The following is a 17,493-nucleotide window of genomic DNA, read 5'->3' on the forward strand; positions in this document are numbered from 1 at the left end:
CAGGAATTGTCTTTTACACCAGTTGGACCTATCTCAGAATTATAAAAAAATAAAAATGCATCTCCAATCCCTGGTTAAGAAATGCTTCTTCAGCCTTCACATGCTAAGGAAAGTCAGACCCTATTTTCACCAAAAACACTTCGCAGTCCTAGTACAATCCATCATCCTCTCCAGATTGGATTATTGCAATTCTATCTACCTCAGCCTAACCAAGAAAAGCCTCCACAGATTTCAGCGGATTCAGAACGCCGCAGCTAAGCTTGTTTTCGCGAAAAGCAAATTTGATCACGTCTCACCACTCCTGTCTAAGCTCCATTGGCTCCCAGTAATCCCCAGGATCCACTTCAAATGTGCGTGTCTGGCCTACAAGATCCTACATGGCCTCCTTCCTGCTGTTATCCCTCTATCCTGGAACTCCCCAACCCCTACTTCCTCCAGATCCTCCCAAATTTTTAAACTATCCTTCCCTTCCATAAAAGGTATTTCCCATGTAGGCAAACTTGGGTCATCCCTCCCCTTTAGAATCACTGAGATCTGGAATAACCTCACCTCCCCTCTCCGAACCTCAAGCTCCCTCCAACTCTTCCGCAAACACCTAAAAACCTGGCTATTCTCAAAACTGTAACACTTCCCCCCTCACACCTAACTCTTTAATCTCTCCACTGTAGTTCCTCTCTCATCTTTCTTCCTGTAAACCGTGCCGAGCTCCGCATTCGTGGAGATGGTGCGGTATATAAACCCAAGGTTTAGTTTAGTTTAGATGTCAGCCTATCAAAATCGCATCATAGTTAAGGCTGGAGTAGACATGGTAAACATTTCTCCCACCAGAGAGCAGTAGAAAAAAGGAGGGGCTCAATATTCGGTGTCAGGTCAAAAGCGCGCCGGGACAAAGGCGCGAGCAGACAATTGAGCGCAGTGCGGAGGCGCGCGCTGAAGAAAATTACTGTTTTTAGGGCTCTGACGGGGGGGCGTGGGTGGGGAACCCCCCCACTTTATTTAATACAGATCGCGCCGTGTTGTGGGGGCATTGTGGGGGGTTTGGGGGGTTATAACCCCCCACATTTTATTGAAAACTTCACTTTTTCCCTGTTTTTAGGGGAAAAGTTCAGTTTACAGTAACATGTGGGGGGTTACAACCCCCCAAACCCCCCACAACGCCGGCGCGATTTGTATTAAGTAAAGTGGGGGGGGGCTCCCCAACAAAACCCCCCCGTCGGAGCCCCTAAAAACTGTAATTTTCTTCGGCGCGCACCTCCATCTTGCGCTCAGTTGTCGGCGCGCGCCTTTGTCTTCCACGGTGTTGTCTATGAACCCACTATTCAGCCAACGGCGATCTGAAATTTGCACACTGCTGCCAGTATTAAACCTGGAAATTGAATGTCGGACTATGTCCGAGCATCGGCGCAGAATTTCCAGGTTTCCAAGCGGCTAATGCATAGTTAATTAAGTGAGATGTTTATTACTTAACCGGCAACGGGTTACTTTTTTTTTTTTTTATTCAATTTTTTAGCCCATCCTCCCAAAGGAGCTTGGAACAGGTTACAAATCAGGTCCACTGAAGCATTTTCCCAATCTATCCCAGCAGGCTCACAATCTAATGTACCAGGGGTACAGGGAGCAGCATGGGATTTGAACCCGCCACCTCAGGGTGGCGAGGCAGTGGCTCTAACCACTATGCCACACTCTTCGCCACATAAAAATAGGCCTGACTTTTATTTGGTCCTATTTATGCGGTTAACTGGTTTTCAGTTCAACATTAACCAGTTATTTTCAACGGTACTAACCAGAAGTAAACCTCATTTTGAGGCCCTTTTACTAAACCACATAAACAATTAACATGAAGTGCTACCTCAGTGGCATGACAAAGAGCATGCCCCCCTATAAGCCTCTGGCGAGACCACATTTAGAATATTGTGTTCCATTCTGGAGACCACACCTTCAAAAAGATATAAAAGATGTTTAAATACCTATGTGGCAAGGCTCTCAATTAAAAAGCAGCTCTGGAATGAGGGTGTGTAGGATGAAGGTGAAAGGGGATAGACTCAGAAGTAACCTCCAAAAATACTTCTTTCACAGAAAGGGTGGTGAATGCTTGGAATGGCTGCCCGGTGGTGACGAAGAATGCATCCGAGCTCAAGACAGCTTGGGACAAGTATGTTGGATCTCTAAATGGATAGTAGATGGCATGGACAGGCAAACTAGATAGGACGTATGGTCTTTGTTTGCCTTCATTTGTCTCTGTTTCTATGAAAAGGAATTGCAAAGAGCATCGGCACTCAAGCATGCTAATAAACAATGATCATGAAGCTTTTCAACTTATCATGCTTAATTTGTGCATGGTAAATACAAAAACATAATGCACTTTAATAAGCATACCCTGCCCGATATTCAGCCAGCGGTGAGCAGCACTTTGACAAGTCTGCCACTGGCATTAAAATTGGATATTTAATGGGCCATTCTGTTAAGTGGCATTGAATATCCAGGTTTTTTGGGTTGTTTTTTTTTTTTTTTTTACATCAGCTAGGCAATATTCAGACTTCACCGGCCATGGTTTAGTGGGCTTAGATAGGCCTGCTTTTTATGTGGCCTTATTTGCCCCACTAAGCCTGGCTGTTTAAGTTCTGAATATCGGGACTTAAGCGGTCATGCCCCAGAAGGTCCCTAACACTGCCGGCACTAACCAGACGTTATCAGTGGTGATAACTGGTTAATGTTAACTCTTTCCTGTATTAATTGTAGTTCTTTTCCTTTCCCTGGCTTTAACCATTGTAAACCGCATTGATTTAATTTAAGAAATTACAGTATAGCAAATGTCTAAATAAACATAATGCAGCTGCCGAGATGCGAGTCAACAGGTCAGCCTCCACCCCTTTTAGTTCATAAACCCTATGGAACAAGGAAATATACACTGTACCTGAATGTAACTCATCTTGACCTCAGGTTACATCAAAACCAGAATTTAGATGAAAATAATGCCCATCTAGTCGGCTAATTTATTCTTGTTGTACTGTCTTAGGCCCCCTTAATCTCTGGCTTTTCTATCATTTATTTGTAATCAAGAATCATCTTTGCTTGTCCAAAGCTTTCTTGAATGCTTTGCTATCTTCATCACCATTACTCCTACTTGGCTGCACAGAGTAGGAGGTACAACCCCTTCTTTATCTTGTGAAAATATGAAACTCAACTCCTGTCACAAGGCATTTGCAAGAGGTAGGACAGCAGGCCCCAGGAGAGGGGGGTGCAGCCAGTACATTGCTCCAGGGCCTATGAAGCTCAAAGGGGCCCAATGAAGCTCAAGAAACATCACGAAAACCGAACCGTGTTGTTGTCTCCAGAAGGAGACGTCCTTACAAACTAAGTCAAAGAACTGTGCGAGAACTTTCGTGTACAAGATCGTGAAGTGTTGAGTGAGCACGAAGCAATAGAAGGCCGTGACAATGATAAAACACTTTTGAGTGACATAATACGGTGCATTCAAGATTCAACGAACAAAAACTTGTGAAAGTGACTATCAACGAGTGTTCTCACATGCTTCAAACTTATTGCTTAGATTACTCCTCCCACCGAATCCCGGGAGGAAGAAGAAAACAGGACATGAGCCACACCGATTCATCGTGGACTGCAAAGAAGACTTTATAGGACAACGAAGGAAGAAATAATTCCACAGGTAAAGTTCCCTGTAAATGCTGTAATAGTAGCATAAAGGACACACTGACATCACGTGCCTTTTTGTCTACGTTATCGAGAGATTCGAGACTATAATCGGCTTGACAGTTAGCGGAAAGACAATAGCAATGTATCAGTGTAATCTACGATAGTTAGAAAGAAATAATAATATACACACATACAAGTGTGTAGAATTTTATATAAGGTCCCACACACCTTCTTTGTACAGGGGTCCGGATTTTTCTCTCAATGGCCCTGTAGGGCAGTATAGACAGTGATGATTTACTGGGATAGGTTGGGATCAGTCTGTGCTTACAACTTGCTTTCCCACTGCACAATGTTCCACAGATGCCATATGGAAGAAAAACATAAAATATGTTATTCATCGAAGTTTGTAACTTTTCTAATAACCTAAAAAAAATGATGCTATTTTTGTGGCTTTGTCCTTTGGCCAACCATTAAATTGGATTAAAAAAATTAATTTGAAAATCTAAGTACTTAGTATTTCTGAAACAGGGATGGGCCACCCTCCCACCACTAGGCTGGAATTCAGACTGGGATCTGCAAATGTTTAGCTTGACTTTCCTTGCAGGACTACTCTGTTTGATGTTTTGAAATCTGGATTTATTCAGACTAGTATGGATGCGTAGAGATTTAACTGTTCAGAGTACTTTAAGACAGTTTGATTCAAAGAATACTTTGAAAAGAAAGTGAACGTGCAAAAACTCGTTGGATATGAATTTGTCACAAAGATCAAAGTCCTTCTGCCACCGAGCTGGGAAAGTTTACTAGGAGGGGGTTACACATGCAGGGCTAAGAACAGCATTGGTTCAATCGATGACATTTTTCTCATCGGAGCAAATGGGGCAGGAACCAAAGCCCCTGTGGGTAGGGTAAGGTGAATGGGAGAGCTCTGGAAGCGAAGCAAGACGAGGTTGAAGTCCCTGCCCTATTTTTGGACAGAAGATTCAGTTGGGAGCAAGGAGGGAACCATAGACTGACCCATTAGAGCTGATGCAAACAATTAGGGGTCTCAGTCAGAAACTATGTTTTCTTTCATTTGAGGCAGTCATGGCCTCACTTGTGGCATGAGGGCCCAGGGCACTTGTCTTGGTGGCCATCCCCTTAATGCTGGCCTTGCCCCTGCAAAAAGTAGAAGGGGATAGGGGGAAGGGGAGAATATCAGCAGTAAATTAGTCTGGAAAAGTTAAGAATATCCCTAGAGCGATTCATTTTTCCTGCCAACGCCAGCCCCCCTAGGCTTCCCTCTGCTATTCCCTGCCCTCACTGACGTCGCTTCCTGTTTTCTGTATGGCAGGATGCAGTAGAGGGAAGCCTGGGGGCCAGCAAAAATGAATCACTGCTAGCGCTGGAACACCTGTAAGGTACTCTGGGGAGAGACAGGGGTCCGAGGTCAGATGCTGAGAAGATGAGAGGACAGTGTGGTGCTATCATTTGGGTGTGCCTGAGCCATGAATGAGTGGACCTGGGCCCACTCGTAGCTATACCAGTGTTTTCACACCAGGTCACAGAATAACGTTTTATAGTACTGTGCCACTTTACAACTAACAGAAGGCTGACCTAGTTTACAGGTCTAACACTTCCAAACAACAAATAAATAAATAAAATAAGCCGCAGCTGAGAATTAACAACTTGCAACTAATTACATTCCAGGAAAACTTTGATTTCACCTTGCATGCTATTTGATGAAAGCAGAAAAGGTGCAACAAGTGTGAGAATGAACCCAATTACAGGATGTGTCCGTCCAGTCCATATTCTTGACAGAATACCAATGACATTACCTGCCAGAAACAGGTTAGCATAATAAGGGGCACTTTCACTAAGTTTTTATGCGTGCTTATTGCAGGTCAAAATCTATTACCATGGGGAACACACGGGCATCCTGTGATAATTCTGTGTTTGGCACACGCTACCCACGTGCTAAAAAATAGAGAATATTTTTTTAGCTCCGGGAAGGGGGGGGGGGGTTTGGGGGATAAAAGGTAGGTGTGCCCAGTGCTAGTTTGTGAACACAACTGCATCACTATGTGCTAACAAAATTAGCACATGGTTGGATTGGGAGCACTTACCACCTAGTAAATAGGTATTGGTAAGGGCTCCTTTGCTAATGGCCATACACTAACTGGGAAATTAGTATGTGGCCATTAATGGGAGACAGTCATGCTCAGGAAAGCCCCGTCTACTAATACCACAAGTTTAATAGAAGGCCCTATGAATATCTGATCAAAATAATTGACCTTTCTACAACAGAGGTTCCCAAATTTGTGCCAGGGGGCCCTGGCCAGTCAGATTTTCAGATGTCCACAACAAAATTGTAGAAGATAAATGTCGATTGAATGGAAGTAGCAGTGACACGGGAACAGAATTTGTCTCCATGGATAATCGCTGGAAACCATCCCGTGTCATTCTTTAGTGTCCATCTCAACCTCAATCTTCCTACACCACCATTCTTCAATGCAAGGCTTGAGGGTCAGTGGTTGGGCCCATTCATACTCAGATTCTTCCCTCTCTCCTTAAAGAATGACACAGGGATGGTCTCCCGCGTTTAATCGCAAGGATGGGGACAGGGACAAATTCTGTCCCCCTGTCATTAAACAGGCGGCTCCCCCCCCCCGGGACAGGGCTGGAACCTCAACTCTAAAGTATGAAATGTAGTAGAAATTAAGGTTGATGCCATTATAGATGGATGGGGATAAAAGTCCTGATCTTCATCCTGAACCCTAGTATTACTCCAATCAGTATCAGTGGGCAGGAAATGCCCTTCGAGTTATAACCTCAAAGCATTTCAGATCTAATGAACTAACAGAGTCTTACAATCTTAGTCTTGTGACCAGAACTGAAAATCCTCTCTGACTTGACTTACAGCTTAGTATAGTACAAGTATATCCCATCCAGGAAATATTTTCACTCCTTGTGACTCAGGGCAAGTCACTTAGCCCTCCACTGATCCAGGTACAGAGCTTATATTGGGAGCCCCCTAGGGACAGAGAAAATACCCACATATGAAAACAGCTGATGTACCCATAAAGTGGTCCTTTAACTAAGCTGAGGTAAGCTCCAGCACGCGCTTATCGTGGGACAAACTTGGGTGTCCCGCAGTAGGTTTAGGACCTGCATATGCTACCTGTGCACTAAAAAAATATTTTGGACTTTTTCTGCTAGGGGGGTGTGCCAAGGGGGCGGAGAATAGGTATTTCTGTGCATCTACATTACTATAAGCTAATCCGCAGAGGATTACCGCATGAGTCCTTACCACCTTCAAAATGGGTGGTGGCAAGGGCGACATTGGCACATGACTATTAATTTAAAAAAAACCAAACTAGAAAATCAGCTATTTTACTGCCACTTTCCACTGCAGCTTAGTAAAAGGTCTTAAAATGTTTGATTAACGAGTGCAGACAAATGATGTGGATAAGCAATAACCCTGGTCTAGCCTTGGGGCTGCAAAACACTGCTTGAATGGTTTAATATCTATTAAAAAGGGGCAATTTTATTAAGCATTTTCTTCTGCAAGGAAAGCTTGCTTTACACACGGGAGAAGGCTTCCGTAAAACTCCACAACCACATAAGAAACACACACTCAACACAGGGCTAAATTCTATATATGATGCCAAAGTGGACCATTTGGGTCTTTATCTGCCGTCATTTACTATGTATGCATGCAAATAATTGGTGCCAAACAGAACAGTGCTTAGTTGATTCCATAAAACACTCCTATATACACTTCCCCCTCTGTACTCGCAGTGATAGGGGGAACGGCAAGGCGGTGAATAGAGAAAAACCATGAATAACTTTTCGTATGTTATTTGCGGTATTTCTGTTAAAAAATTTTAATTAAAAAGACCCAAAACCACGAATAACCTGATCTGTTCCAGTGAAGAAAGTGCAGCTGGGAGCAGCTATTTCCTACGATGTAAATTTGGGGGCAGGGCCTTCGATCAAAAAAAACCCCGTGAATAAACGAAACCGCGGACCGCAAATATGGAGGGGTAAGTGTATAGAATTGCACTTAGCAGCTGTTTTGTGGCATAACATTTAGGCACACCCATTAGTGGTGGTGGTGTAAAGCGCAATAAAGCGCCTGTTTAAGCGCAATTCCGGTACCTTTTATTTAGGCGCCAGGTGGGTTTTGCCGTTTTAAACAGTGTTTCTCAAATAATTTAGGCACCTAAGATTAAGTGCCATTTACAGAATTTTCCCCATAAAGCATGTGCTCATAAATAAAAATTATAATATAGAGGGAGCCAGTTGGGGGGGGGGGTCGGAGAGTGGGCATTCTATGCTAATCAGTTAGTGCAGCTACAGTACTGTGCATTAAGGAAGGGTGAGAGGTGCCCGGATCAGTGGCATCCCCTCCCCCACCCTCATCTCTGCCCCCTGCGCCTTCCCATGCACACACCCCTTCCCTTGTACCTCTAGCCGACGTCACGGTCAACCGCGTGCTCCTCGTGACCCCCATCAGCTCTCCCTCTGACATCACTTTCTATGCGCAGCATCTGGAAGCGACGTCAATGGGAGAGCCGATGGGGTCACGAAGAGCACGTTGTTGACCGCCGCAAACAACCACCAACTAGAGGTATGGGGGAAGGGGGCGTGCGTGTGGAGGGGAGAAATGGGAAGGGGTGGTGGCGGAGAGGAGGAGGGTTGCTGGCACCCCCACGCCCCCTCACCTCCTCCCTTACTATGCCACTGTGCGCACTAACAGATTAGTGTATGAGCCAGGGCTGGCTGAGCCTATGGACGAGACCCTGGCCCAGGGTGCCAGTGATAAATCACGTGAAAATCCCAGTCCGGTTTACCGTCGCACTCTAGAGGGGGGTTTGGTGCCTTTTATCCTCAAGTTTCCTGAGCTAGTGCCTCATCTGACCCACCAGGACAGGGAGGCTCGAGAGAGGGGGGGAATATTGAATCACAATTTGGAGGGGGGAGGAGGAGGAGCTAAGATACCAGATTATGGGGGGGAGGATGGAGGCACCAATAGAAAAGTTGGCTCAGGATGCCCCAGTCCCTTGAGCCAGCCCTGGTGTGAGCCCTTACCACCTACAAAATCGGTGTCAGTAAGGGCTTATGTGCTAATGTTTAATAATGACATTAGGATGTGGCCATTAATGCAGAAAATGGGGGGGGGGGGGGAAATCAGCCTTTTGTCTGCGGCAGAAATGGTCTTAGCCTGTAGGGAAAGGCCTGCTTTAAGACTCGCTAAGGCTAAGTTCTACTGCAGCTCTGTGGAAGTTAATCTGATATAAATTTCCACTCTCTGAACACAGTGAAGAAGCTTACTCAATAGTGGGGGTGCTCAGAACCCACAGGGCTGGATCCTTCTCCTTTTCCCCGAAGCTCGCCCTAGCACAGCAGAGACATTTCCTTATGAGATTCTTATTACCCCCCTCTCGTGGGTCCCTTTTACTGTCTTTCTTTCCTATCGAATATTGTATTTCTTCCCTCGCCCCTCCTTGATCATGTTTGTGTGTCTCTGTCATGATTAGAGTAATTTTATATTTTTAGCCTTTTTAATTATGTGCACCGCTTAGAAACTATATAAGCAGTCTATCAAATCTTAATAAACTTGGAAACTTGGATTATCATGCAAGTCTCGAAGAAATCAGCCAAGAACAAGATGTTACTAAGACAATACCGCCAGCCGTAATCATTTGCATGGTGTTGCCACTGATAGCAAACTAGAAAATGACACAGGGAGAAATTTGTCCCCGAGGGATCTATCCCCACCCCTGCGAGTTCTGTCCTTCTGTATACAAAGCCTTCAACACTTCCACAGATGAGCTTGCGGGAATGGGGCAGGGACAGAACTTGCCGGGAGGGGGGTAGAGATAGAGCCCACGGGGACAGGGACAAATTGGTCCCCGTGTCAAAAGACTGGAGCACATACACAATACAGGGGGCTGTCTCTTTCCCTCTCTTTAACCTTCAGTTCTGGTTGCTCAGTTATGCCACCGGTTCAGGGATTCACCCAACAATTTCCAAAGCATTAGCTCTCGTTGCAGTCTGTTGTGGCACGTCTTGCTTGGTAAGTACCACAAACCTTTGACAATTACAAGATAGCAGGCATCAAGGTCAGTTTTCTCCGAGCTAATCCAGCCTACTTATAGCCTAATCTGGGGTCTGCAGGGCGAACCTGGGTTAATTGGCAAGAGAACAGTAGACCGCTGGATCGCAGATCCTTGGTAATAGTTGTGCCCTGACTAGACCTGGAGTGGTTTCAACGAGCAAGCCTACATCAAGGCTATTTAACTGTATTACACCAGGCCAAATCCTTTGGGTTGGATTCCACAGCCCCTCCCCCCTGAGAAATTAATCTTTCATTGCATGCAAGAACAGCATTCTCAGGTTTAAAGGATGCAAAGCAAAGGCTGAAATGCCCTTCAAAGCCACTGAACTTTCTGGTTGAGCCCGAAAACTGTGGGCTGACACTCAAAGTATAACGTTTCCATGCCAAGAGGAGGCGCCGCCAAACCCTGGGCTGCAATTACACCGGATCGTGGACTCCACCCAGCCAGGCTGCCGCACTGGTCTTGCCCTGGACCCGACAGGGAGCTGCAGGGTCTGTGGGCTTTTTTTTTTTTTTTAAACCGGGGAGGGCGGAAGCCCTTGCTGGGACAATCAGTGCGGCAGTGGGGATCCTCAGGCAGCGTTTGCACATTCAGCATCAAGTTTGGTTTAAAATGTGTTAATCCGCCTAAGCGGAGTCCATATAGAAATCATAATACCCCAAAACCCCGACGACCAAGCGTTCAGCATTGCTCGCACGTACCTTGTCTTCCTCGCCCTGGATTCGAACCCCCGGCAGGGCTAAATCTCGCTCTCCTCTGCCCGCGGCGCCGGCCGACGGCTGAGCCTCAGGAAGGAGCTCCCGCTGCACATCCTCCCTCTCCGCCGCACCACGCCTCGCGCTCTTCCTGGGCTTCTTCCCTCTCATCCGCCAGTTCCCTCCCTCTCGCTCTCTAATTAATGCACGATTGCAAAGCTCTGGTGACAGGTAGCACCGTTCCCGCAGAGCTCTCTGCTAGACGGCTCGGTCGGGGTAGAGGGCAAGGACCCAGCAGCATCACGTTTTAATCTAGTCTAGCAATTAGTACTAATAGGACCGACTGCAGCTGAAAAGAGTTCTTTAAACCGGCTGCTATTTACTTTTCGTTCAAATCCATATTCATTGGTTAACCCCCCCCCAAAAAAAAAAAAAAACAACCCCACATAATACAGCTTTGAACTTCCTAGCAGTTTGCAATACAGGCAGTCTAAGAAGAGTTATGTTTTTAAAGCTGTTCTTAAGTCGGATTTGTACATAACTGAGTTTCAGGTTCTTGCTGCTTTCTTCTGCTCCCAGCTGACAAAAGGGCCAACTGTCCCTCCTGGTCTCAAACTCAAATCCTTTGCAGGGCCACATTTGGCATTTGTAGGTACTTGGAGAGCCTCAGAAAAAAAAAGAGTTAATGTCTTAGTAAAGAAATGAGGCAAAACTCTTAGTTTATAAATCTTTCCTTTTGGCTAAGTCTTAATAATAATATTGTCATTTATAGCTAAAGAGACATATGATCAAGAAACGGTTTTATTTTACTTTTGTGATGATGATAAACAGACCGAGGGCCTCAACATAGTGTCTGGTGGGCTGCAAGTGGCCCCTGGGCCGCGAGTTTGAGACCACCGATATAGACGGTATATAAATTTTAAAAATAAATATCCCATGTTGCTATTACATATTGGTCCATTCATATTTTAGACATGTATGATCTCATCTAGGGTAGGAGTGGAGAAACGTGTCCAGCTAAAGCTAGGGCTACCAGACGTCTGGATATCCCCAGACATGTCCTCCTTTTGAAGACATGTCCAGGGGTCCGGACGGCTTTTCAAAACCCGCAACTTTGTCCAGGTTTTGAAAAGCTGTGTCGGGCAGGGAGGAAGTCCACGCATGCACAGGCGCTGCATGATGACATCACGCAAACTACATGATGACATCATCATGTAGTGTCTGTGTGTGCATGGACTTCCTCCCTGCCTGACAAGGCAGGCAGCGGGGGCGGGGCTAGGGGTGGGCATAACTAGGCGGGGCTAGGAGTCACAATTTTCCAAAAGGAAAATCTGCCCTAGAGTTAGCAGTTAACAGTAAGGGGAGTAGCCCAGCGTATCGTAAACTATGTGCCGTGAGATTTCAGGTGTGCTGCGACACACTGGCGAGGAGGAGAGTCGTCCGCACTGGCTGACTGCCTTCAGGACATGCCTCTCACAGTGAGAGGCACATCCTATAGGCAGTCAGCTAGTGTGGATGACTCTCCTCCTCGCCAGCATCTCTCCTCCTCTCACCGCACCTCCCAGATCCCTCCACCGAAGCGGCCAGATGGGCCTCCACGCATGCGCAGACTTCGATGCAATGACATCACACCCAGCACGTCAACAACCGCGCACTTCCGAGTGTCTTCTGTCCGGGGTACTTCGTTTAGTGTTCCACCGGCCGTAAAGTTTGCAACACACTGGAGTAGCCTAAAAGCACTGGGCTGTTAACCGATGTCCTAATGCGAGCTTAGTGCCCCAATAAAGGCTTACCACAGAGGAAACACCATCCTTGCGAGCTAGAGTACCTCTGAAGTATTAAAAAGCCACTCAAAATACATCAGGATCGCTAAGGGGATGCCAGTTCATTTTGATGCTCCAAAGACGGACAATGGTCATTCGTTCCTGACCTGCTCATAATCATTAAACATGGAAGCCTGAAATGATGAGATTCAATAAGGAGTGCCAAATCTGGGGAAGGACACCCGACTGAGAAGGCCGAGGGTTAACCACACAAGGGAAACAAGTTATTAATAATTTTTGGCGCTGCAGAGATGTATGCATCTCCCATCTGTTGAAAGCAAAATGATGAAAGCAGGTAAAACCTGGGAGCCCCAGGTCAGGACATTTATTTGAACAAACACCGTGAAACCAAATGACAGCAGTGTATTGATTTAGTCCATTTGGCTTTTATACAGCTGATCGTTTGGGGGGTGATTTTCTACTTTGTTAATACCAATTTCTTTTTATCAAATGGGAGGGGTTGTTTAGAAACATGGATCCGTAAATTCATTCTATAGTAAGCAAGTATCAGGCAGTAAGCTTACTCATCTTTTTTTTCTCCTTAAAGTCTCCCCATGAGACTACATTCACAGAGGAAATTAGCTTGCTCCATTGAAAAGCAGGATGAGTCAGCCACCCTTGGTGACATCATCCCGACGTGCCCAAGGATTTGCTCTCTCAGAGCTCAGAGGAAGGCTTTGGTAGCCCTTTCTGAGCATGCCCATGCTGCAACTTCGTGCTTCAGCTTTGCTCTCCGTTCTACAACTTCAAGATGAAGAAAGACCAGAAAAAGAGCTCTACAACTAACAGACCAGGTTTCAAGAGATGTCCGGCCTGCAAGAGGAAGATGAGCTCGGCCGATGGCCACGATCGTCTGAAGAAGCCCCCCTCGTGGCCGCCTGCTCTCTTTGCCTGCAAATGTCCCCAAGGGCTCGCAAATACAGGCTGCGCACACTGGTGGGACCTCAGGGAGGACTCTCCAACGGCGCACGAAAACAAGAAGTGCCCGGCCCACCATGAGGAGGCGCAGGATTCTCCTCACCCACCTGCCTCCGGACATCCCAAGCCACCCACCCCACTCCAAACGGAGGTCGAGGCCCGTTCAAGAAGCTGATCCATAACTGGGATAAGGGGCAACTGTGTTCTGGGTTGGGCTTTCCTGGCTAAGATTATTGAAAATGGGTTTCTTTCCGGATAAGTGTCAAATTTTTCCTATGGAAATGGAAATTATACTAGAATTGCAAACCCTGCTCAAAACAAGGCTGAATAGTGGCATGATTTGAATGGGTTTTTTTTTTTCAGGGAATATACAAATTGTTACAGAAAATACTATAGAATTTTTAAATAGAATTAAAGATACATTGAATGATGAGATTTTATCTTGGGTACATGTTTAAGGATCCATCTTTGCAGCCAGTTTTGGCAATGCAAATTGAAAGCGTTTGCAACATTATCCATTGTTAGCACTTCTTGGTATTATTTAAACACAGTAATCTGTTTAGTCAAGTTAATGTATAAGAACATAAGAAGTTGCCACCACTGGGTCAGACCAGAGGTCCATTGCGCCCAGCGGTCCGCTCCCGCGGCGGCCCATCAGGTCTGTGACCTTTGAAGTGGTTCCTGACCATTTCTGTAACCTACCTCTACATCTATCTGTAACCATCAATCCCCTCATCCTTTAGGAACCTATCTAAACCTTCCTTGAAACCCTGTAGTGTGCTCTGGCCTATCACAACCTCCGGAAGCGCGTTCCATGTGTCCACCACCCTCTGGGTAAAAAAGAACTTCCTCGCATTTGTTCTAAACCTGTCCCCTCTCAATTTCTCCGAGTGACCCCTTGTACTTGTGGTTTCCCACAGTCTGAAGAATCTGTCCCTGTCCACCTTCTCTATGCCCCTCAGGATTTTGAAGGTTTCTATCATGTCTCCTCTAAGTCTCCGCTTTTCCAGGGAGAACAGCCCCAGCATTTTCAACCTGTCAGCGTATGAAAAGTTTTCCATACCATTTACCAGTTTAGTTGCTCTCCTCTGGACCCCCTCAAGTACTGCCATGTCCTTCTTGAGGTACGTCGACCAGTACTGGACACAGTACTCCTGGTATCTAGCTGCAGTTGCTATAATTCTAATTAACATATGGTAATGGGATGAGCAACTGACTATTATGATTATTCATTCTAGTCCTACATTATCGTTTTATTTTCTAGTAGTTTGTTACGACAAATACTTTGCATCAGAAATACATTACCATTTTGCCCCAGTGCAAGGGCCACCCCGGTTTTGTTTCGGCGTTTTCCGCTGCTCAAATCCTGGAACGTTCTCACCGATAACTCCGGAGCAAAACTGAAGCCAGACTTTGGCAAATCCTTCGGTGGGGTTTCCATTATTTGAAACAAAAAGGACGCTCGAGCACAAGAAATGAAATCCTTCCAAAGATTTGAGCGTTTTGTAGCAGATTTCTTAGTCAACCACATGCTGTGATGTTATGAAGCAAAATAACGCCTTTCAATATGTTGTGTACGGTTTGTATGGGATCCCTGACACACAACAAAACCTGTGCTGAAACTGTGCCATCTCCCCAATAAATCATTCATCATGCTTGCTTGTTCAACTCCTTTTCATTAATACTCAAGGTGGATATTTAAAAGGGTGTTATGAAAGGCATCCTGTCTACTTAGATGTGAGTGAAGGAAAGCCAGAGAGAGAGAAAGAGGAGAGAGAGAGATACCTATACAAACTCAAGGTGACTTTAAAGAGAGGAGAGAGGGGAGAGGAAGGAGGATAGGTAAGAGTGGAGAGATGAGAGGGGGGAGTGGGGGTAGGAGGGGAAGGGGAAGGGAAGAGGATGCAGGAGATTAAGTGTCGAACCTATCCTCCTCACCCTTCTCTCTCCTCTCCTCCCCTCTCTCTTTAAAGTCGCCTTGAGCCTGTTTAGGTATGAGCGACACACAAATAGAATTTTAGATTAGAAAGAGAAAAAAGAGGAAGAGAGGAGAGAGAGGAAAGAGGAAGAGAGAGAAAGAGAGAGGCAAGAGAAAGAGAGGAGGGGGAGAGAGAGAGACAAAGAAAGAGAGTCAGTGTGAACAAAAATAATGAGGTTCACGTGCACACACAAGCACTCACACACAGAAACAGTGGTGTAGTAAGGGGGTGGGGGATGGTCTGCCCCGGGCGCCGTCTTGGTGGGGGTGCTGGCACCCATCCTCCGCTCTGCTCCTTCCCTGCCTACCACAACAATGCACGCCCCTTCCCTTCCCCCATACTTCTTTAAAGTTCCCGGTGCGAGCCGCAACTCCAACCTGTTGCTCGTGCCAATGTCAGCTCCCCCAATGACCTCACTTCCTGGAGCCGCGCCTAGGAAGTGATATCAGAGGAAGATCCGACGCTGGCACGGGCATCAGGATGGGATTGTTGCTTGCACCGCGAACGATAAAGAGGTACGAGGGAAGGGACACGCATGTCAGGAGGGGGCAGGGAAGGGGTGGATAGGGGTGGGGGTCAGAGAAGATGGCGGGGGAAGGATGCCACCACCCTGGGGACCTCTCACCCTCACTACGCCACTGACTGCAACCACAGAAAGGCTGAAGGTCAATCAAAGGAGGAGATATATGAGCTTATTGCTATCAAATTATAAAAACTAAGGAAAGAACATTTGAGGAGTAGTTGCATTATTGTTATGTTATGTTAATCAGGCTTTCTATTCCATCTTTACCTATTCAGTTCGACTACATTACAAGAGGTTGGGTAAGTTACCCAGGAAGTTACAATGGACAGATTGACACACGTTCAGTAGGAACTCAATTTCTACGTCCCGTCCCCGTGAGTTTTGTCGCTGTTTCATTCCTGTAAGCTCTGCTTTAACTACACAAGCCTCAATCTGAGCTCTAGAATGTTGCTACTTAGGATTTGAAAGTGGTTGAGGCTTGCGCAGATGAGGGTGGAGTTCGCAGGAATGGGGGCGGGGGCAGGGACAGGAAAAGACCTCACCGGGATGGGAAAATGAGTTCCCATGGGGATGGGGAAAAATTTGTCCCCGTGTCACTCTCTGCTAGTACAGGTAGATAGTACAAGGGTGCAGAGTGAAAAAAAACTGTTAGCCAGGAATATATCGAATGTTGCACGGAGTCACTTCTAGTTAGTCTCTTAAAAGTTAGCTCCTGTTACCCTACTTTTATTTCTAGATGTTTCATTGGGGGAAGCTCTGAGCTGTACTTTAGCATATTTTTTTTTTTCATTTGCAATTATTATGTTATGTGCAATCTTATATTCGCCAAATCCTCGTTAAGTAGAGTTCTAGGTGGGATACAAGCAGCATCTACACAGAATTCTGTATAGAGCTAAACATGCTACAAATAATTATGTATGCTGCTTAAAGTTCTCAATCTGTGCATATATACATTCTCTGTCAGAGAAGCAAACACATGAACGAGCCAGTAATAGAGACATAAAGGCACTCATTTACTAAGCTGTGTTAGGGGCTGCAAAGCCACCTTTTTGATATAGCCTAAGGATTCAACGCCTACCGGTGCCTAATACCGCTTAGACACCATTCTATAAATGGCGGCTAGCGTATGATTGACAATTGCACTCAACAGCGCCTAGAGCTTAGGTACCGTTTATAGAATGTCTTCAGCACCTCTGCTTGGTGGGAGAGGAAGAGGAAGCCGGGCAATCTCTTGGAAATGGGAAAACTGCGGTACAAAAAAGGGCTGCCAAATTTTAAACCAGCTGCGACCTGGAGATGGAGAGAGAAAGAAAGAGGGAGGGGGAGTTTAATCAGGGTTCATTTTCCGTTTGAGTGATATTAATTGCAACCATTTGTCTAGCTCTGGAGGCAGTTGTGTGCTTTACTGATGAATTAACAGCCCTCCAGCATAGTCTTTATTCAAATAGCAGGTATTTTTTGCCTTTATATCATATAGCTATATATATAATACTGATATTATATATGATATTAGTCTTTATATCATATAGCAGGTATTCTTGCTTGTAATTCATCAATTGAAAGATTCCTTCTATTATTTAAGCCAAACTTTCAAAATCTTCTGCTCAGGTCCATCAATAAGAATCTGGGTACGGATGCCATCCATAGTCTTATTTCTTTCCCCAGGGATTTCCACAACCCCGATCCTATGAGGGTGGTTTGAAAAGTTTGGTAAAAAAAAAAAGTTAAACAGCGTATAGTCTCTATCGAGGGCTATACACGTGGGGCTAGATTCACTAACCTGCCCGATCGTGACCAATC

At 45.7% G+C, this 17,493-nt stretch overlaps 1 protein-coding gene across 10 annotated transcripts in view; it reads right to left on the reverse strand.

The window, feature by feature from the left end:
* Window positions 1-17,493, reverse strand: part of FRMD4B (FERM domain containing 4B) — a 451,582-nt gene that overhangs the window by 218,292 nt on the left and 215,797 nt on the right. For 5 of the 10 annotated variants that reach the window (XM_033926696.1, XM_033926695.1, XM_033926694.1 and 2 more), the window contains one exon: window positions 16,862-16,983. Coding sequence is in view for 4 of the 10 variants with exons in the window: in XM_033926692.1 (XP_033782583.1) it covers window positions 10,457-10,621 (165 nt within the window). In the remaining 6 variants the exon portion in view is untranslated. Of the gene's footprint in view, window positions 1-10,456; window positions 10,738-16,861; window positions 16,984-17,493 lie in introns of those variants that run through there. The other 5 variants (XM_033926692.1, XM_033926690.1, XM_033926689.1 and 2 more) reach the window with 2 other exon arrangements.

This window comes from Geotrypetes seraphini, chromosome 17 (assembly GCF_902459505.1).
Source record: "Geotrypetes seraphini chromosome 17, aGeoSer1.1, whole genome shotgun sequence".
NCBI classification, from domain to species: domain Eukaryota; kingdom Metazoa; phylum Chordata; class Amphibia; order Gymnophiona; family Dermophiidae; genus Geotrypetes; species Geotrypetes seraphini.